General features: G+C 34.3%; 1 protein-coding gene across 1 annotated transcript; it reads right to left on the bottom strand.

The window, feature by feature from the left end:
* Positions 1 to 232: 232 nt before the first annotated feature.
* Positions 233 to 22,482, bottom strand: LOC132951689 (monocarboxylate transporter 12-like). Its single transcript, XM_061023563.1, has 6 exons — positions 22,343 to 22,482; positions 16,462 to 16,559; positions 13,061 to 13,264; positions 10,146 to 10,272; positions 3,703 to 3,882; positions 233 to 3,403 (listed from the first exon to the last, which is right to left on the bottom strand). The coding sequence occupies exons 2-6, from the start codon at positions 16,529 to 16,531 to the stop codon at positions 1,978 to 1,980; spliced, it is 2,007 nt and encodes a 668-aa protein (XP_060879546.1). The 5' UTR covers positions 16,532 to 16,559; positions 22,343 to 22,482; the 3' UTR covers positions 233 to 1,977.
* Between the last annotated feature and the right edge of the window lie 952 nt (positions 22,483 to 23,434).

The raw sequence follows: 23,434 nt of genomic DNA, 5'->3' as shown, positions 1-23,434 counted from the left end.
TATTGTTTACGCGGGACACGAAAATCCTGCATATTTTTGGGGTCTTTTGCCTCGACTTTGAAAATTGTTCAGCACGCCACTATTGATATTGCGGGTAAACACAATATGGTTTCCGTACGAATTCCTGCGGTGGTGGCGTACCTACGCGAAATTCACGAAAACGGCGACGAGCGCTTGAAATACGTCAGTGCGGCCAAAATTACACCGAAACAAAAGTCGGTATATATATATATAGGAAGTGGCGGTGGAAGTCGGGCGTGTTTCTCAGAGGGTTTCCCCTCGATCGAGGCGATTGTTTCAAGTCTAAAACGGGTAGTTGGGCGGGAGTGGGTGTGTGATAAACGTTAAAAATACAAAAATATAATATACAATACGATGTCGTTTTTTTTGTCAGTATAAAAAAAATTATTTACGCGGGACACGAAGATCCTGAACGTTTTGGGTAGCCGGGGATTCTTGGTCTTTTGCCTCGACTTTGAAAATTGTTCAGCACGCCACTGTTGATATTGCAGGTAAACGAACATTTTTTTCGTACGAATTCCTGCGGTGGCGTACCTACGGCGAGCGCTTAAAATATACGTCACAGCGGAAATAAATATAATGCTGCGAAACTATGATGCGCTCGCCGATGCGGAATGTTCTAAATTTTGGTCGGCGAATATGATAATAAACGCGATTTGCGAGACAATATCCACACGCCGCGATGATGATGATCCGACGGTCGACGAAACGCGTGCAGACGTTGGTAAAAAAAAATTCAAAAGTAATAAACAATAAACGGATGTCCACGAGTTAGGAGCCTTGTGTCGATGGGGCTCTTTCGGGCCAAAATTACCACCGACACATGATGATGGTTGGTTCGCTTCGGATATGTAAATTTCGCAAAACTGTGTAATTATACATACTTATACTAATATCGATCGCGCGATCGTCGATATCGTGACGAAACGATATACTTACGACCGCCGCTACACAAGTTTAAATGAAAATCAGTCCATTCGCGTATAGTTGCGCGCCGCAATCGACCGAACTCCGTCACGTTGTCTCTGCGGGTTCACTGGAAATCCTTAAATCCTTTAATACCCCAATTCGTGCAGGGTAGGGGGGGGGAGCCTAAACGGAAATTCCCCTCTGTGTAACGGACCGGTCTCGGTGCCATGCGACTTACCTACTTATAATGTTATACAATTAAACGAAGTAATTAATAAATTATTGTAATACCATTATAATATATATATTTAGGGTACCGGTATAATCAGTGGCATAATGTTAAATTCACATTTTTGGAGTTGCAAACTTTCTTTTGTTATAATATTCAATCCCCCTCGCCTGTCTTTCGACGGCCCGAAATTCTTTCTCTGATACATAAATAACCGTAACAAAGACACTTTCCCAACACTTAAAGAGTCATCGCCACATTTTTAAAAATGTTTTCATTGAAATATCGATGAACGAAAAGCCAAACCAAACCTATAATTTTGGTTTTAATTGACATGCGGTAACTACCATGACGATAACCATTTTATCATCTTAATACGGAAAATTAGATTTAGATAATCGGGTTCAGTGTTAATTAACTTATTTTTCATAAATACATTAAACGAGTAACGACGTAGGACCCTTACAAACTTTAATACTTTTGGTGTTACTTTTGCAACACCCAAAAACGGTTTGGTGTTGCCAGTGCAACTATATATTATAATATAACACTTGCAACACCTACGCCGGCGTATAATAACCTATATAATACACTAACCGTTTAATAAATACCTACGCGTCGGATATGCCAAAATATATGTAATTGTTGTATAATGTCATACTTAAGTAAAATTAGAATCTATTATGTATAATATATATGGTATGTCAGTGTATTTGTGTGTGTGTGTGTGTGTGGGTGTGTGTGGGTGTTTGTGGGTAAGTGTGTGTACCTAAGTATATAGTTGTATTATTCTAGAGAATAAGTGGCGACCGCAGCAGTCAGTGGCGGTGATGGTTCTTCTTGAAGAACGGCGTCAACAGCCACGTGGAGGCACCGAACAGCAGTATGACACCCATGCCGTGGAAAACGGGTTTGTACGAGCCGATCGTCTCGAAGATGTATCCGGCCACAGGCGGCCCGATGAGCTGCACCAGCCCGTTGCAGAACAGCGATATGCCGTACGACGAAGACAGCCGCTCCTCGCCCAGCATGTCGACCATAATGACGGCCGTGATGCCGACCACGACGCCGGAACCGAGCCCGAACGCAGCGCACGCGCAACACATGGTCGGGTAGTCGTCGGCGAATGGGAGCACGAACAGCGCGACGCCGGACAGGACGAGCCCGCCCAGGTAGTAGTACCGCTTGTCCAGCCGGATCCAGTCGGACAGCGTGCTGCCGCCTACCCGGCCGACGAGGTCAAGCACGGCCACCACGGACAGCAGGTACTGCGAGCTGCTCTTGTCGTGGCCGATGCTGATGGCGTACGACGGCAGCAGGATGGCCGAGTTCGTGTACCCGATGGCCGTGGTAGCGTTGGACACGAGTATGACAATGAACAGCGGGTCGGACAGCAATTGGAGCGCGCCGGCCACAGTCTTGCGGCGGGACGACGTCGGTTGCTCGTCGGTCCCGTCGCCGTCGTCAGCTTCCGATTGCTCGTGCTGCTTACCGGACCGCCGTTTGTCCCGCTTGTCCCGCCTCCGCCGGCGCTGCTCCTGCTGCTGCTTCTTCTTGGGCTGCGAGTCCTCGTACAGGCTGACCAACGTGCTGCCGTGGAACGGCGTGCTGACGTACCGCAGAGACGACAGCGACGAAGACCCGGCCGCGCCCCGGAACGCCGGTGCCTGAAGGTTACTGCAGTGCTGGTGCTGGTAGTGCAGGTTGTGGTGCTGCAGCTGCATGTGGTCGGCCGCGCCGCCGCTGGTGGTCCGCAACAGGCCGCAGCTGCTGAACGCCTGCAGCGACTTCGGCGAACAGGAACCGCCGCCCAGCGGCCGCGCCACCGACTTGCTGTTGACCGCCGCGATGATCGCCACGCCGCCGCCGGCCAGCAGGTACCGGTCGTCCGCCGGCACCTTGACGCTGGACGCGTTCAGCTCGTTGACGATCACGTAACCGTTGAGGTTCTGCGCCAGCAGCGACACCGTCTCCTGGTGCCGTCCGTCCTCGTCGTCGTCGTCGCCGCCACACCGGTGCAATTCCGTCAAGCTCTTGCCGCCGACCACCGAGTTCGCCGCGGCCACGGCCAGAGAAACCGAAGACGTCACCACCGCATCCGTTTCGCCACCGCTGTCCAGCCCGTCGTCCGCGCACTCGCAATCTTCCACGTACTGCTTGACCATGTGCTGCTCGACCGGATGGTACAGCATCGCGCCCACCCACACGTTGAGCGTAAGGGCTCCGAGTATCAGCACCACCTCCCTGCGCCACACGCACACGCACACACACACACACACACACACACATAGCACACATGTATTTTCGGGGTGGTTTTTTAAATTTTATTATTTTATTTTATATGGAGGGGAGATGGGGTGCGACGCGACCCGAAAATTCAAACGATTTATATAAATATAATATTCAAGATTTTTCGGACCGTTTCGGTATAGCGTATATATATATGCATAATAATCATATTAATATATTATATAATATAATGTAGTATACGACACGTGTTTTGAGGAGGGGGGGGGAATGTTTTTTTGTTTTTGTTTTTGTACTTGTAACCGTAGTGTTCGATGAGGTAGCCCAGGAACGGCGGCAGGAACATGGAACCCAGGCAGCTGCCCGATATGGCCACTCCGTTGGCGAACCCGCGGTACTTGACGAAGTACGATGTCACGATGAATATGCCCGGTGGGAACGCCAGACCTGCGCCGCAGCCGAACATCATCCCGTAACTGAAACACGAAAATGGCCCGTGGCCGTTAGCAAAACAGTTAAAAAATCAAAAGACGTTTTTTTAAAACGCGATAAGAAAAAAAAATAATGATAAAGTATAGGCATAAAATCAGTTTTAAACGGATATTAGAAGTACGTAGGTATAACACCATAGGTGCAAATAGAGGGGGCTTTAGGCGGCTAAGCCTCCCCCCAAATCCCAAACACTATTTGCGCCCATGTTTAATGCATTATTATAATACGCACGTAGTTTCGATCGATGGATTCGTTCGAAATACTTTTGTGTTGCCACAAGAAACGGGTTTCTGAATTAAAAAATAGTTAGTAAACCGCAAAACCTGGATAAAAAATCTTTCAGTTACTGCAGACCTGACAAAAGAAATAAATTTTGTTCTAAACAATATTTAAACATTTTTTTTTAAATAATTTATATAAGCTTGCTTTACAAGTAGAGTATAACCATTTTTTTTTAATAGGTACCGAAAATAAAAAAAAGTTTAATTTTGTTAAATTAATTTTGGAAAAATTCAAAGTAGCCAATTTGTAAATCTAGCTTTTAAACAAATATTTATGGTAAAAATGATTTAAGTCAAGTAGTTTATGTCTTACATTTTTTTTTGAATATCAATATATTTTTGGTGTAAATTAATTTAAAACGTAATAAACTGATAACTTTTTTCAAAATATTCTTTTTGGAATTTACTGACATAAGTATATTTTTTCAATTATTTACTATCCATATAATTTTCATAATTGTTGCCATTCGCTTAACTATTATAATTTTTTTTTGTCAGGTGTTTTTTTTTTACACTCTGTACATAGATATCCGATTGAATTGTTCACTAAATGCGATAGGTACATAGCTCAGCATATTTCGACATCTCGTGGGATTCGATAACCCGCGAGAGAAATGTAATCAAATACCATGTCAGCTGTCCGATATACGCTGAAAATGATGGTAGAAATATTTCTACGGTAGAATAATTTCGTTTTACACTGTATATACTTTTGCTGTTTAATGTTTGCAGATCAATATACGTCAGCGTAAATTTATATAGCAATTATCAAAGCGGTCGAGAGATGGAATTTTACTCTTAGGAAGTACCATAAGTATGTAACGTGATTTGTTATTGGTTTGCTTTTTTTCGTACACAGCACGTACCTAGCTCCTACCTATACCATGTACGTATATATAGGTATTTATAAATAATAAATATGAACTAATTTAATAATTTTGAACCCGAAAGATTCCTCCTAATTCTAGATTGCGATACAAAATAATATATACAATGAGTTATAAAATAGAGATACAATCTGAAAGTCATAAACAGTCAGACAAATACAAAAATATACGGCTTCAATATGGGTAGGTAGGTAATACTACAATAGGTACTCTTCAGCTACCATCGTTCAATAACCACTCTGACCTAACATCAGTCGGACAAGAACGGGCGACACTGCTGTTACGGCCGTTCATATTCTTGGCACACTCTACACGTTAACTACATTAGTGTTTCTGTTTTGTGTCATTTAAAGTTTAAACACAAATTTATTTACTTAGTTATATTTGAATGGGTTAGAAAGCCAAATAACAGTTAATATAGGTAACAATATAATAACATAATATGAATTTAAACAGAAAACATAATAATAAAATGTGTTCCGTCTCCGTCTGTGTAGTTGAATCCCCCCCGACTTTACCCGATCCACTCCAAACCTATGCAATATTTTGCGACTCATTTGCAACTATGTAACATGCTTATGGAAATTTGCGACTTCACACTGTAACAGATATGATTATTTTAGTGTCGTGGGGCTGGCTAATAATAATTTCACACAATTTGTGTGCACACAACACAATTTCTGAATGTTAGGTTAGCCCCCCTAAAAGTAAATCGTTGATTGTGGCGGAAGTATGGAGTTGCAAATTTCCAAAAGCGTGATGCAAATAGTTGCAAATATAGGTTGCAGAATATTGGCATGGGTTTGGAGTGGATCGGGTAAAGTCTGGGGGCCAACCTCACAGACGTAAAAGTGTTCACTCTATAGAGTGAAATGTAAAAAATAAATAAATTAACTTGTCCATCATAGATCATAATTAGCTAATCTCATTATGGTTCTATTAAAAGGTGCTGGTAAGGCATAAAGGTATTAGTTTTTTGGAATTTGATATGAAAATATATTGTAGATCTAGTCCTAGGGACGTACAAATTAAAGCAGCTTAGTAATATTTTGGTATTTTATTATCAGTTATATAACTTATCGGCAAAAACAATATTCTCGTCATTCGATTGAGGGCAGATGGGCAGAACCATTTTATTATCGAAATTATGAGTTTATGATATTTAAATATTTTTTGATCTTTAGTGTGCCTACACAATATATTTATAAAATATAAATATACAACATAAAATAATATACTAGTTTAAATATCATGCGTTATGCACTGATCGTCCATGTTTATATTATACTTTATGATCCTCTATCGGTCCGTATTGTAGTGTTCTACGTCGTAATTCATTTTATATAGTACTCGAAACAGATAAATGAAAAACCAAAATACGCCTTTTCATCGTTTTAATATTTTTTCTTTTGTTTATATTTTTGAGAACGACTTTGTGTTTTCATCGCCCATACCATGTGCAGCCAAGTTTTTATTTACTCGGTTTTTTTATAGAGTTTTTATCGATTAATATAAAAATATAATATGTAAGACGTAAGATGTAACACTCGTATACTTGTTTTATTTTCCTAATAAGACCATCACTGAATCTACATGATTCTCATGACTGGATATATCGCTTCAAAATGTGTTGCCTAATTTATTTTTTATCTGCTCGACTGCTTGGCAGGGTCATGTACGATACACCAAGGCCGTGAACACAGAATTGCTTACATAAAAAGTAATATATTATCGTCAATTGTATCAATAGTGTTATGTTAGTGTTACATTTAACGAGCAAAGGCTAATCGTTCGACAGCATCTCGTCAACAAAAAAAATGATGTGTAATCTGAATAATTTTCTTTGTACAACTAAGACGTCAAAACATTTCGATAAATAAACACATCATAAGTAGTCGATTTAGGTACTGACATAACGCCGATCAGATTAAATTTCACAGGGGCGCGAGTATAAATAAGTTTAATAATAATAACGACTTGTGCACCGAATCTACACACACGATCAGACTATAAACTTTTCACGGTATCAGAAACACAACGCTCGTCTGGGCCTAACTATACCTAAGTCTATTGAAATACAAAATACGTTATGAAATTATATATATCTATGACGTTACAACAAATAACCCACTATCGTATACAGTACAATATAGATTTCATCACTTATCTGTAACCAATCAGCATAAACGAACTGACGTGTAGTGCTTATGCAATACGAACCGTGTAATTGTAAAATTCTTATAATATGCAAAATAATATATACATTTTTTTTTTATTGAACAAAAATTTACATTTACAATCTGTATTTACACGTTATACAAAAAGTAAATTTAATGTGGTTTGATTGGCGGGAGGGGGAAGTCACCCAATGGTGGCACCCCGTGGAACAATATATACATTTAAAAATAAATAAGTGTAATTGTAAAAAAAAGCTGCATAGTTAATATAAATGCAAATATATATAAACATTAACATATATAACATTTGTATAAAATTCGTATATTTTAATTTATCTATGGATCTATCAAATTGTATACCTATAGATATATTATATAGATTGATGCTGTTATAAGTTTCTAAGAAAATTTAGAGCATATTATATAATTTTATGTTGTATAGAATAATAACTGAGATGGTTCAATTCAATACGTAACCAAACTTACCAAACGTTAAATAAAAAAATAATTAAGTAGTGGGAACATATTTTATAATATCTCTATGGGAATTTCAATAATGAGCGTACCTATTATAGAAAAAATCCAATGAAATCGGAGGAAGCCCGGACAGTATCCGTTGGACAATACAAACGAAAAAATGAGATATTTTTTACACAATATACCATGGATTGTGGTTCATATGCTAGTAGACTATATTCTATACGTATATATAAATAATATTATGCACTTACACGATTAGGCTTAAACATAAGTAATATTTTGCAATCATTATAATGTATCTATAAAAAATACAATAGTAATAACACTAAATAAAAATATTTAACTATTTAAGTATATAAAATTGATAATATTAATGAAAAAAAAATAAACATGGTATTCATATTGATTTAGTAGTTTAAAACATCAATAGTTATACGCTTTTGAATAAAATTTATTACTAGTAAAACGCAAAATATATGTTTCATATACTACTACTAAATAATAAATTATAATGAATGTTATGAATTTATTATGATTTATTACTATAAAATCAAATGTATTATTCATTATCCTGACTTTGAATTTTGATAACGTTTCTACATCATAAAACTAACTGAAACTGTCAACGATATTTTATTGTTAATAATATAATTTGTAGTTATAAATATATTTATTAATTTTTTATAGTAGGTAATATTATTTATTGTTGAACAAACCAAATCATGTATTTATCTTTTTTATTTTAATAATTTTAATCAAATTTAAATATAGTTGACAAAGAAAACAATTATGACGTAGTTACAATAAATCTGTTTAAAAACCAGCGTATGTACTCGAAGATGCAAAATTGAAGACATTTTTTTTGGAAATTGTTAAGGTTTTTCTCTTTTTTTCATCGGCAACACTAATTACAGTTGCAGTACCTATAAAAATTTTATCCGGACTTATCTGAAGTGAATGCATATCGTTCTATTAATTCACAAGTTAATTATTACACTTTTTTTGAATACTGTTAAGGAATTTCACACTAGTTAATTAAAAACATAAAATAGGCGTGAAAATAAGATTATCTGAATATTATTTTTATTATGTACATAATGTCAGCGCAATGTAATTGACGCAAAAATAATTGCTTATTGTGGAACAGGTGAATTGTTATTTGTACCTCATATACCTACTAATTATGTCTACAGGCTATCCATTTCAATTTACATGTGTTGATAGGTATGATATATTATATACTTAGGTACTGCAATTTCCCGTTAAATTGTGTTTTTGTATCAGCATTAAACAAATCTCAAGGGTTAGGTTAGGCAATTGATTCGTTACCATATATACCTAATGTTTTTTCTCATGGTCAACTGTACATACATTAACTTAAGCCTTTTTGAAGAATCACAAAAACCATTAATACACTAATTATAGTATACAATAAGTATAGGTATGTTGATATACCTATTTATGTACGAATATCGCAAGACAGATGGAAACCATAGTGTGTAGAGAAACGCTAATAAATGTAAATAAGTAAATAATAAATATATTTCAAAGTTCTTTTCAGGGTTTGGAACATGAACTTATTGACAAACAAATGGTAATAATGTGTATAAAATATTGATTTTTTTATAACTTTGTTCGTACTTATAGGTACCTACCTGCTACAGTGAATGAAGGATAACTGCAGAAAAACGGTTGCCCGCTTCCATATATAGTTATTATTTGATTGGAAAAGCTCATACCTTCAAATGTACATTTCATACCTTGAAAATATTTGTTTTTTTACAAGTCAAAACAAAATAATATTTTTAAAAATCTCATATTTACCACACACTCCTTTGATCAAAATTTTAAATACTTATAACTATAATGAAATACTCATTCAAAATTTGTTTTTCAGGTATCAAAACACTCAGAAAAAATATTCAGCTCTGTTTAAGAATTAAAAAAATCATGTTGTCACTTGTCATTCAAAAATGTACAAACTTAAAAAATGTAGCGCTAATTTTTAAGTTTCAAGTCTATTATTATTATATATTAAAATATTATATTTAACTGACTGTTCTGAACTCACCCAACCCATGCACGAATTTTGCTTTTGGGAGGGGGGGTGTCATATATTGTATACTTAATATATTTTTGTTATCTGTTATGACAAAAAAAATATACTATTATCATTATAAAACAAAATATTTTCAAGGCAATGACTAATGACTGTTTACTGTTCAAATACTAACCCAGTTTATTATAATTCAGTATTGTTACACCTAATACTATATTTTTTAGAAAACAATCATATGTAAATACGGTCAAAGAAAAATACCGATTAAGTATTAATACATTTCTTTGAAATTGACGTAGAATGAAACGATATTATAACTTACTATTATAACTTATATATTATTATGTAAGCTAAAATACTTGCCTGAAGTACAGAAATGTGATTGAATCGGCGAAATAACAGAGCATCAATCCCAGAGAGGCTAAAGTGCCTCCAATTAGCGTTACTGTACGATATGAGTATATTGATGACAGGTAACTCGAAACAGGACCTAATGAAAAGATGTTAAATGAATTATTATCTGTTTGTTAGTGAGTTAAAAAATGTTCAGACATAAAAGTATTATATTTGTATTAAAATTTAGAATTGATAACCTCCTATATAAAATAACTTTAATAAGCGCGGGCGTGGGCACAACTCGTTTAAATTTCTTCAGCAATCTGTGTGCATAATAATATGGTTTAATTTATATTTTGGAAACGCATTATAAATGTATAAATGTTTTAGTTCGTGTCACTAAAATGTGTTTTAACTCGATAAATAATATTAAACGCATTGAAACGGCTTCCTTAGAAGTACATTATGATAATTTACACGCAGTACAGCGCAATTTAATTAAAATATATTATATTTCCGTGTAATCAATTCGCAAGAGGGAATAATTTGGTAAATGCAATACCAAGCAACTGTAGACTGATCCTTTCTAATTTTACTGAATATTATTGTTTCAGTGTAGTGACGCAATTGCTAATGTTTAATCGAGAAAAGCTTTTGCTAAAGCCAAATCCACTCATAGGTACTCTATACCTATAGCTGAAAATTATTCATGAGACCGACTTTTAAATTAATTATAAACTGATCGAACAACACGGTTATTAACAAATTTAATTGAGTGTGAGTGGATGGTGTAATGTATACTTTGAACACATTGCATATAATATATTGGTAGTCTCAGAGCTTGAACGCAAAATCCATTCTCTTGGGTACACATTATATTATATTAACATCTATCGTCGATAAAATGGAATAAAATATGGTTATTTCAGTCAACCTCGGGGTATATTATTATTTATTTGTAAGCATAAGCCAAGGAGAGAAATATAACTTATTTAACTATATAAAATATTGATCAAAGCCGGACTGAACTGAAGAAATTATCATAATTTATTACGATACTATTAAAATATTTAATAATTAATTCATATATGAATATTGAACATCTCAATATATTATATTAATCATATACATTATCAATAATTATATGATTTTAGATTATGTTATACTAGTCAAAAAAATCAAACCAATTGGTACATTATATAAATTAATTCTCTGTAGCTGTATTTAATATTTTTACTTTTTAGGGACATGAAAATATAAATAAACTAAACTCGTTTATTATCAATAAATATATATATATATATATATACATAATTTGGGTCATTAATTATTTTGAAACTTGAACAAGTTTTGCTTATGGTATTTATAATTTATCAAAACAATTATTTCGTTTCCACTTCTTCTTATGCCCACATATCATGAGTAATGTGTATATAATACATAAGAAAAGACATCATGAGACATTTTAGGAGTTTCTAATGTTCCTGTCGCACACTAGTACTAATATAGTTTGTATGTATGTAGTCAAATATTGTTGATACTAATTTTGTTATAGTATTCGACACATTGAATAATCAGAGTACTTGGCATAAAGCCATGAACTATATTAAAATCGTTAATCAAATAAATAAATTCATAAAACTGGCACAGAGACTAGGTATCATATATTAATATAAATCATTTGCAGGCATTATAATTTGGTTTAAAAATCCAAAATATATAACTAAAAACTAGTTAGGTTAAATGATTTTTGAATGATCTTGATTTCAACACTAACTAATTTTACCGGTCATATTTATTTGTAACTAATTTAGGATTATATCACATCATAATATTACTATCATTGAAATAATATAAATTATAATATTACATATATTATTGAACAAATTCTTATTATTTAATTAATATTTATTTTTAAGAAAAAATAATATAAACATTCACTTATACAGTCTGTTATATTGTCAGTATATACAAGGTGATTCATTAAGCGTAAAACACTCATTATCTCAAAAAGTATTAATGTTTTTGAGATAATGAGTGTTTTACGCTTTATGAATCACTCTGTATAATATAACTGAATTTAGACTGTGGATTCTAATGAATTACTATTATTAATTCAAAAATATATAGGTGAAACAAATAAATATTAATTTTAGTAGTCAAATTAAAATAAATATTTATGATAGAAAGTTCAAAGTTTAAGTATTCTGTGTTTGATTAATAGTTTATTGATATTGCTAATAACGGATTATTATATGTCTAACTATTAATAATATTATAGTATATAACTTATTAGTTATTATACTTTGTGAGAAATGTCAGAATAACAAATTTTACCGCATTGACATATTTATGTTTTAATCGCGTGGTAACTTTTTTTTGTAGTTTAAAAATAATGTACCAAATGACCAGATATTTATGTTAAAAAAAATTCAAGAATCTTGTCATATTTTGGTTTTTATATTTTTCCCATCATTTTTCATATCGATGATATTTAACTTAAATACTCGAGCTTAAAATAAAATATTATACAATAATTGATGAATTTAATTTATTTTTTTATTTTTTTGCAGTGTTTCATCATGATATGTTTTTAGTTATTGATACCTTCACTGTGCTTCGTCATATGAGGTCGTTACACGCTGATTTATTACATTTTTTAACATTTAAATTTTCACATAATTCAGTCAATTACAAAACATGATGAATTGAGTGGAATAATATTAAGCAATTATTGTATCATTAGACACGTGGAACTGTTTAATTGAGATGGTTTATTTTCGATAAACTACATATTATTATGTATATTATTATATCACAGTTTCAAGTCGTTTGGTGCGTCATCTGCCTATTATCAACCCAACAAATGTGCTTGATCAATTAACACATCGTCGTCTATACAAGTCAGTAATATAATAATATATAATATAAATAATATTCACCTAAAGAACAATAGAGAAAATAGCAAATTGCGGGAATCCAAGAGGCTGCGGTCTCTGACGCATGAAACGCTTCTGTGAACTCCACGAACAGCACCCCAAATGATTTAAGCGTGCCTGGAATCAACATGTTGACCAATGTGCTGCCGAGAAGCACCAACCAGCCCCATCCACCATCCGGAGGAACGAGTACATAGTTTTGACCATCTATATTACAAACAAGTATAATAATATAATATAGATTAATATAATATTATGTACTTTATAATGCAATTGCATTTTAAGATGTCACCAAATTTCACAACAGCTAAGAACAAGATATGTTAAACATTTCAAATTTTGTCTTAAACCTAATAATTATAATTCAAAAGCACAATATTCCATATTTTTCTTTCTTAATTTTACAATCAAGTAAGTATGGCAATTATAATGAAAATAGTCTGAATTTTATAACTTCAAGAGTTAATGGTAAAATGGGAAAATAATTTAACCTAGTAATAATGAGTATAGGTGGGTAATTAAGTTAGGTATATTTAATATAAGATATGAATGAGATATATTTAATATCATGGTCAAGTGGTACAATGATTTGAGTCCAGAAAACTTTATTTGTTTTAGCTTTTCTCTTACACTATGAGAACTAGAAAGTTGGTTGGTGGCTCATTAAAAAGGGCTTGTCAAGTAAATACGTAATGTGAAATAAAAATTTTAAAACATTTAATAAAATATGTAGTCGATTGTAGCTAGATTCTTCTAACTTAGATCGGAAATTTTAGAATGGATTTTTATGTTTAGGGTAGAAATAATAAAATAAACTCTATTCACTAGAAGAAGTACAGTGAAGAGTTTCAGACTTTTATCTTTAATATATCATTCACTACAGACTTTTATAGTTATACAACATAAAAACTCACATGTATGCAGAGAATAACTAAATAAGTACCAAAGATGAAGATTCGTTTAAAATTACAAGAGAGCTAAAAGTTCGAGGCGAATTCAATAAGAACCAAGTACGATTAAAGTATTAAAAAGGGACACAATTTTAGAAAATTGCAAATTATCCATTTCGAGCACTGACTAAAATACAATTTGGTTTAATTCTACTGCAATAAAATTTATACATAATATAGTTAATAATTTTCCAATAATTCAAAATCAAAAGTGTACTCACATGCCGATCTTGACTCGGCAAGCGTTTTCTTTTCACGGAAGAGTACTTATTGGAAATGTTTGTTAAATTGTTAACAATTTAATTAATTATGCGAAACCTTTGATGTTTACAAATGGGCAGCAAAATGCATGTCAATAAATTATAGGTACATTATGTATTGTTCAACGGTAGTCAGTAACCAATAACTATTGTACATAATAATATATACGCTTATTGTATAGGTATAATATAATATTATCATGTGTTTATATTATATTCACTATAGGTACATGTGTAAATGTAATAAATTAATAAATGCATAAATTAAATACCTACTTGCATAAAAATTGACTAACGAGTAATTATTATTTATAGAGATTATTCATTTATTCCTGACTGACACATGATGAGTGCTGTGTAATTTTAGTTCATAATATCATGAATTTTTATTATATTCATCAAAAGTTAAAATACCGACGTCGAGAATACTTGGGGAAAATTTCTGAATACAAAACGTACGAACATGTACCTACATATTACCCGACATAATTTATTATATATTACGTATTTATTGCGTAGATTCTATTATAATAACTAATAATAAATATATTTACAAGAAGAAAATTGATTGGTTTTAACTTTTAAGTACCTATTTAATTACTGAAGACTGAACAATACACAATACATGTATAATAGTATAGGTAATAACACTAATAACTAATAACTAATAACTTATATTTATATATCTATTTAGTTCTAAAAACAAAAATATTTTAAATCTTTTGTATATTTTTTTAGTAATTTGAATATTTATCGATTTTTATTAATTAAAATTAACCATGATAAGAATTGATTTATTCTCAACCTTCTTAACCCTAAGTGAGAGAACCCTATTCAATGAAACTTCACTCAAGTGCTTATACTGTTAAATAAATAATGGTTGATATATAAATAAATATAAATTTATAATTATTTATTACGTGTTATATATTATGTCAAACATCAATCGTTATGCATATTTTTTAAATGATTTATATCTACGATGTATACATAAAATCTCAGTTTTAATTAACGTATCATTTAAAATATGTATGTAAATTAGGACAATTTTAATTTAGTTAAAAATTGTCTTTGTATACATTTTAAATTAATTTCGTTTAACATGCATGATATATGTATCTTATTTATATTTTCTAACGTTTATTTCTGAAACCCATGTGTATATAAATAGTAGGTATCATTTAGAATGTTATGCAATGATGTAATCAATGAAATTTTTGATATAAGCAGTTAAAAAATTATTTAATAAGTATTATTGGATTTTTGAATGAATAAAAGTTCTTTATTTTGGCACATTGTACAGTTCTCTTGTCAAAATCAATTTTGCAGGCTTAAGGCGGAATTGACCGTTGTTTTCAAAAGTTAACACGACAAGGTATAGGCATAACCTTCATTAGGGTTATGTGTCTCAACGAGTATTTTTAAACTTAATGAATGACATGACCGAAGGCCAGTCTGTAACAGTATATATAGTAACCACGTAGTATTAGTATTTAGTATACACTGACTTTGGCAATGGTCGAGCAAGCTGCCCCCCTCCCCGCACGAACACACACACACACACACACACACACACACACACATATACACACCTGCCGATCCTATGCAGCTGATAAACAACAAGCGTCCAATACGATATTTCGTCAGCGACCGTGATCGATCGGAAAATTATATAAATATTATTCAACGAAGCCAAATGTGTGCGAAAACTTTATTGGGCCAGTTAACAAAAAAAATCAACGTGTTATTGACCCTTAGCCGTTGTGGTGAAACGCGGCCAATAATAGGGACATATACATATACACTCGTGCGGGTACATTATTCAAACACTTAAATAAGTATTCTTTGGACACGCCATTATTTACGTGAGATATAAAATATCTGTTTGGATGATACAAAACGAATTTCATGAAATTCGTACCAACCATGGTTACCGCAGCGTAATGTCAATACATCATACACTTGTCTAAATAGCATGCAAAAGAGACGAAAAAAACATCGCATTATATTATTACTTAGATACCTATACCTGAAATAAAAAATAAGCTTTTTGAATTTTTTTGTAGCTGTTCACGCAAGTTTGAATCACTATGTTTAATGCGGTCTTCATAATATTTAGTATAATATATTATATTATTATGGATAATTTTTAGTCGTGTTACACAATTATTTTAGCATATATTATTCAAATCACCTGTGACAGCTTCTTCTTCTCCGGCCAGTGCTTCGTGGTCGTCTTCTTTGGGTTTCTTCTTTAGGCTCATTATTGATTAGTATTCGCTTAACGATACACTGAAACAAATAAATGACTTAAACATTGTATCAACTACAGCGTAACCGGTGTATATAATTATATATTATTTTTAGTAAGGACACATTTATTATTAAGTGTTATTTTATAAAAATATATTGATATATAACAATATCCTGTGGCTATAAGATTTACTAATGGACAACAAATTCCAAAACGACATGTATATCAGACGTATTATAGTGATGTGCACGAACGAGTGTGAAACATTTATCAGTGGAATGCACTTACGCACAAATCGTCATTGAACCGAAATATCGTAGTAAGTTGTTGTTTTTGTTATGCATTGAGATTGTTTTAAGTTTTATTTAAAATAAGACCACTGGCTGTGTGCAGTTAGTTAGAAATTTTTTTATCGACCGAATGACGTTCTGTTTCTGCTGTGACAGTGATGAATGATTGTCAGATAGGTTAGAAACGAACACTGTGCACACCGCACACATATTATTATGACACAATCTATTCTGGTTGAAACGTACAAAACTGATTTAAGTAAAAAACAAAAAATGTTTATTTGGTAATTTATTTTTTGATATAGATTTCAGACGAATGACACGTTTACTGGTTGTGTTGCACAAGCCAGTTAATAATAGCCTAATATAGTCTATATAATATATTTATTCTCGACAAATAAGTAGATATTAATATATTAATTATGTACATATAACCTACCTTTATATATAAATATTTTTTAATTACCTCGTTATATTATCATTTGACACATATTTGGCGCTATACCAAAACATTTCTAAGAAGAGAAATATTTGTAATAACTTAATGATATATGGGTCAATATGATCAGGTTTTATCTGAAGACTTTCTTAAAAAAAATTAATCCAATGGCTATCAGACTGATTATCAATGAACGTTGGCAAACAAAATTGAAATTAGATAGCACCTATATAAATAATTAAAAACAAAAATGAACAACTTTCATCTCAGGTCTAACACTTTATTTCAAAATGTTGAGAGTTAAAACACAATAAGCACATATTTTTTTGATTCTAATTATCCCATCAATCATTATTTACAATTTATTACCGTATATCCACAATTACATAATATAATAGTATTTAATAATTATGATAGGTAATTAATAAATATTTTTACAATAGCAACTTACTATAAAATCAGATACCATTTGAAGAATCGATTTTTTTAAAAGGTATTCTTGAATGGTATTCAAATATATTAAACATAATAATATGCAATATACATACTATATTGTTATTTATTCGTATAGAAACCCCTTAAAAATCTTTTTTTCTATAATAGCTTATTTGTTTTTTTATTCTCAATCAAACAGACTAGTGTCGCTGTGTAGGATATTCAAATAAGTATCTTATGTCAAAGTTAGTACAATTAAAGTATATATATTCTGCGCTGGCAACTCAATAAGACCAAATATTTACTTAATATTTTGTGTTGCGATTTTATATAATGATTCATAAATTAAATAGGATTGAAATAAATTGTGTTTTTTATTTAATAATACAATTTTCATTTAAAAGTAGAAACGTTAATTAAATCTTACGGAGGTTAAAACGTGTGCAAAGAAGCGACACTGAAATAAATTGAACAAACTAAATAAACCGTTAAATTGTTGACACAATATATTTAAGTTTTTTTTTTTAAATGTCAAAAGACCCGTCAGACATCCGAAGGTGCGGTTAGGTGTACAAAACTGTTTATTACACCGAAATGTAATAATAATTGCCAAAGTGGTTTGATATTGTATTATACTCACTCGGCGTCAGTGCGTATATGTAGTACTTACTGCATTTTTGATGTTCGAGATAATTGAGTTTCCATAAAAGCACATCGTATATTATATTTACACTACCCATACGTTATTATTACATACCTACCCACCGACTGTGTGAAAAAAAATGATACAGTTATTATGGCACACCCCGATCGGGCCCGATTACAGAACATCACAATCCGGTCGATCGTATGCGGATAAAACAATCTCATCCCGATATAGTTAGGTATAATATGCACGTATATGATCAGCGCGTTGTTTATAGAGCGGCAGTGGGAAATGTTTACAATCGATATAATATATATATATATATATAGCGAGTGGATACGATGGTTTATGGTATATGTTATACCTATACAACCTGCAATGATGGCCTCACGGTGGACAGATGTGTAAGAGCATATTATATATTGTCGTTTGTTATTTTATGCTCGCCGTAGGTACTACTTACGGCGATTGCGGAAAAACGCATTAGAGAAATGGCTGATTTGTGTCCGAGATAAAATCGTAATGGATATTTTTAAACAAGAACGCGCAAGGGACGGAGGAAAAAATTGCCACCGTGAGACTTTTTATAGCTGTCTGAACCGTACGACTGCGGTGTATAGGTATACATAATATAATGTTATAATATTATATTGTTATTCATTTTGTTTTGCATACGACGGTATGATATTATTATATCGTGTGACGTATACATATAATAATATACACAGCACAATACACTTATGGTGTATAATATTGAGTTTCACAGTCGTACGGAACGCGTTTAATGATGTATATATTTACGGTGTATAAAAACATATTGTTTGTGCGTAGTTCATAATAAAGAATTCGATAGAGCGCACTTAACAATGAAAGAAATTATTTTTTAATTTTCATACGAGTTTTTTTTATTGTTGCATGAGCAATAACATCCAACGCTCGTAAGTAGTCTATATTGTATTATGCATTATATCAATTCAAGAGTCATCAGTGTTCATCGGTGCGCGGTTAAACATGTCAATGAATATTGTTTGCAAATAGGTCATTGGAATATTTTCAACTCAAGTATAATACTATAACCTAACCTACCTGAAAACGCGAACATCTCGTAAACGTAAAATACCTACATGTTATTGTCATAGTATACTTTATGTCTCGCAATAAATAAAATATAACATGTGACACGCATATTATAATGTGACAAAACGCATTGGCGTCGGAAAATTTCGTTTGTGTATAGAGACCCGGGTATAATACGCGAGTGCCCGATGAAAATGTGTAATCCTAACGTTCAAACCTACCCTAACCTAATATCGGGGAAGCTTTACAAGACCCGCCGTAATAATCGCCAATGCACCAGCCTGTGCGAGTTGAATCCTAACCCCGAGGAAACAAATAATATCGTGTCCGAGTCCGCGAGCAAGTCGGATATAAAATGATATCCTAATATTATTACACGCACTTTGTCACTCCGAAACTTATACGTACCATACAGATTCGCGTATATACGTCGTGGAAGACTGCGCATACACATTAGTGTATATTATATTATAAGGACCTACGACGAGTAATTTTAACGAACGACTTGCGCGCACCTAAACGACCTTTGGAGAATTACAAACAAGCAAATAATTAATATCACTTGGAAATCAAAAATCGACAGCGGACGGTTTTTTACTGATATAATATTATGTACAAGTATCGAAAAACTATATAGATAGTATTTTAGCAGTCTTATTGAGTCCATACGGCTCGGTTAGGTTATAAGCCGATGCTTAAAACATCCCATTACACACGAATACACGATACAATAATATATTATAAGACGTCTATATTATTTAGTACTCTACGTGCTTATATTACATGGTGTATTCCGTACAGAAACATTAAGTTTGTACTAACGTCGTGTTTATTATCCCTTTGAAAACGGACACGAAACGTTTCACTGTGCACAATAACATTTCGAATGCGACCGCACTAAAGTCATTACCGTCAGACGCGAATTTGTGTTATACCATGAACTCGAATAAATGATTACGACGATGGCGGGTGTAGGTACATAATATAACAGTTTAACACGGTATGATGGTTGTTTATTTTGTACGCAATTCTGATCGAAATTAAATCATCCGAAAACTCAAACGCCGGAAAAGCGTCCGAATACGATATCCGATGAATATGTAATACTGCGACCCTCGTAACATATATATATATATAGTAATACAATATCATGATTTGTAAACAGGTACTGTATTCGAATAATAATTATAATATTATGGCGGAGGTGGATTTTGGAACGGGCGTAAAGCGAAGAAATATTTTATGCCGGCCGGTATTTGTTTATCGTTTTATTTTTTAGAATGTATCTTTAAACTTCAATGAACAGGTCTTTTTACTTGCTTTTTGGGACGGTTGTGCGCGCAGCACCTCTGCGTGACTAATCGCTGCGGAGACATTGTATTTACGAACTGCAGTAAAGTGACCCTGTGGGGTCCATACGAATCCCTCGCGGGTTGAAGACATTAATCACCGATGTCCACGGGATTGTGGTGATTGCGACGACCGTCGTCCGATTCGCATGCCTGTTACCGCGATATGGACACGAATACGTGTATTATAGGTACATATTAACCTATCATCGGCGCACATTCAAATCGCGATGTCGCGATGTGTAGCGGTTTCCTAAGAGGGTTAATAGCGGATAGTAATGAATATTCGTAAGCGCAAATCGTCGAGTTTCAAAATGTTCGGTACACGTCTTTAATGACGTAAAAGTAAGAGAGGAAAGATTGTTGTAATTTATTTATGTATATTTGAACCTGGATGACTACCTGCGGCCTACGCTTAAGTGCTGGATTACGATATAACCTTTCTCCGGATGTTCGGTGGATTCTCGAGGTCATGTATTCGAGAATTCGATCAAATTCAATATTGTATGTAAAATATATTTAATATACTTAATATAATATTATAATGCAATATAAGAAAACATACTGATTACTGCTAGTAAAGAAGTCCAATCATCGCTCGCAGGATTCAGTAAAGGGGTTGCTGCTAAGGCCTAAGATGACTGGTACGCATGCACTGTCGAAAAGGACGTCATAGTTATGCCAATCAGTGAGAGGCAGGCGGCTTTATCAAAGGTTTTTGGGTTTACAAGAACTATCTTTCTATTCGGAGAGACCTTTTTCCGCCATCCCTTTTCTGTGTCGACATATTATAAGAAAGCCACACGTCTTACGCTTTACCGGTACAAATACATACGTGTCGATTTCTTAATACGTGACCGTTACCCGTACGTTTTCGTCCCTTTTGTCAGTGCGATAACATTGATATTAGGTGTGCCCGTATAGCCCGTTTTCTGCACGAGACTATCATCTGGCCGTTATTTATGTATTATTATTATTATAAATCTATATTATATTTAAGTTTGCTTGTTACAATGATGTGACAAGAGTCACCTTAGAAAATTGTAAATATCTGACGTAATCTATTTTATACATTTAAAAAACAAGTATTTTGCTTTAGACTATAATATCTGACATCGAAAATACATAGTTACCCCTGTTGCGAAACATTAGGACTATATACGTATAACAGACTTAAAAAAAAATGTAATAGGTACTTAAACTTTTCGAACGTTCTCAATAAATCACATGTGCGATATACCGTGTAATACATTACGACCATCGGCCGGATTAAGAGTTTTGGCACAGCAGTTTTTATGGCACCCCAAATTTTCCAACATAGAACTTAATTTGACTCAAAATTAATATTTTTGCATTATTTCATAATATAGGTATACCTGTTGCGGTACAATTTTATACAGTGCCTACTGCCTAACCATAGTTCCTAAACATAAACCTTATAGACGTAACTGTTAATCGTATCGGACTTGTTATCTTATTGCAGCGTATTGCACTTTTCTTCTTGACTATATCGATCACACGTCCTAACAGCAACAGCGGCGCAGCAGGTACTTCATGATATTCCAATAAAATATAGCACACTCACGTCGAATGTCTTGGTCGAGCCGGTGTATCCGCGAATTCGGCTCGATCTCCGTCGTCCTTCGTGGTCGTAGTTCAGCAACTCGTCACCGCCTCGGCCATGTCCGTAGATGTCGCAGTCGTCTGGTCGGCGTCCCGTCGGCGGAGGTGCGTCGACGGCGGGACGTTGAATGATGATGCGATAACGCGGTCCGTCAAGACCGCGGTGGTTGTGGTATTGGTGGTAGTGGTGGTGGTGGTGGTCGTGGTCGTGGTAGTGGTCGTGATCGTGGTGATGGTCGTCGTCGGCGTCGTCGTCGTCGCCGGATGCCGGTGCCAGTGCAATCGTCGTGGTCGTCGTGCCGCCGGTAACCCGCGACCGGGATCGCATCGCACGCGCCGCCCGCGTTACTCAAACAACACGCGGCCGCACACTGCAACTTTGGACGCGCGCGGACTCGGGACCGCGCGACCTGTCTCACGGCGCACCGCTGTGGACGTGGACTCGGGACGTTGTGGGGACGCCGCCGCCGCCGCCGCCGCTGCTTCCTGCCGGTGTGCGCTGGCGCTCGCCCGTGCGCGTGCGAGTGTCCGCGTGCTAGACGATGACTGAGCGCGCCCTCCTCGTCGGGGCCGCGGCGGGGAGGGCACCGGCCGCCGATCGATATTAGACGCTATACGCGCCGCCCTGTGCGTGTGTGTGGGCCACCACGACGAATATAATATAGTTATGTGTCCGTGTACAAACCGATATTGTGTTTCACGTACACAATATGTATATATACACCTACCTATTTACTCGATTGATTGTTTTGATGATATAATTTTATAATACGTATAAGTAATGATAATATTGATGTGGGGGACGTATATACTTGCTTACGTGGGCCCCCTCCGAACCGGTCCACGGACGATCGGTTCGGTGGGCGAAAAATCGATCCTAACCGCGACCTCCCCGCTATATATATATATAGGTACCCACGATGAACTAGGAACCATCGCCGACGTCCCTTGAGAAAATAATATATTATAATAAAATGACAATAAAGAAAACACGCGCGTAATATAATATACAGGATGCTTCTCTAAGCATGCGATTCTCCTAGCATGCGCTCTT

Source organism: Metopolophium dirhodum, chromosome 9, assembly GCF_019925205.1.
Source record: "Metopolophium dirhodum isolate CAU chromosome 9, ASM1992520v1, whole genome shotgun sequence".
Taxonomy (NCBI): domain Eukaryota; kingdom Metazoa; phylum Arthropoda; class Insecta; order Hemiptera; family Aphididae; genus Metopolophium; species Metopolophium dirhodum.
This window is presented reverse-complemented; position numbering and strand designations above follow the sequence as displayed.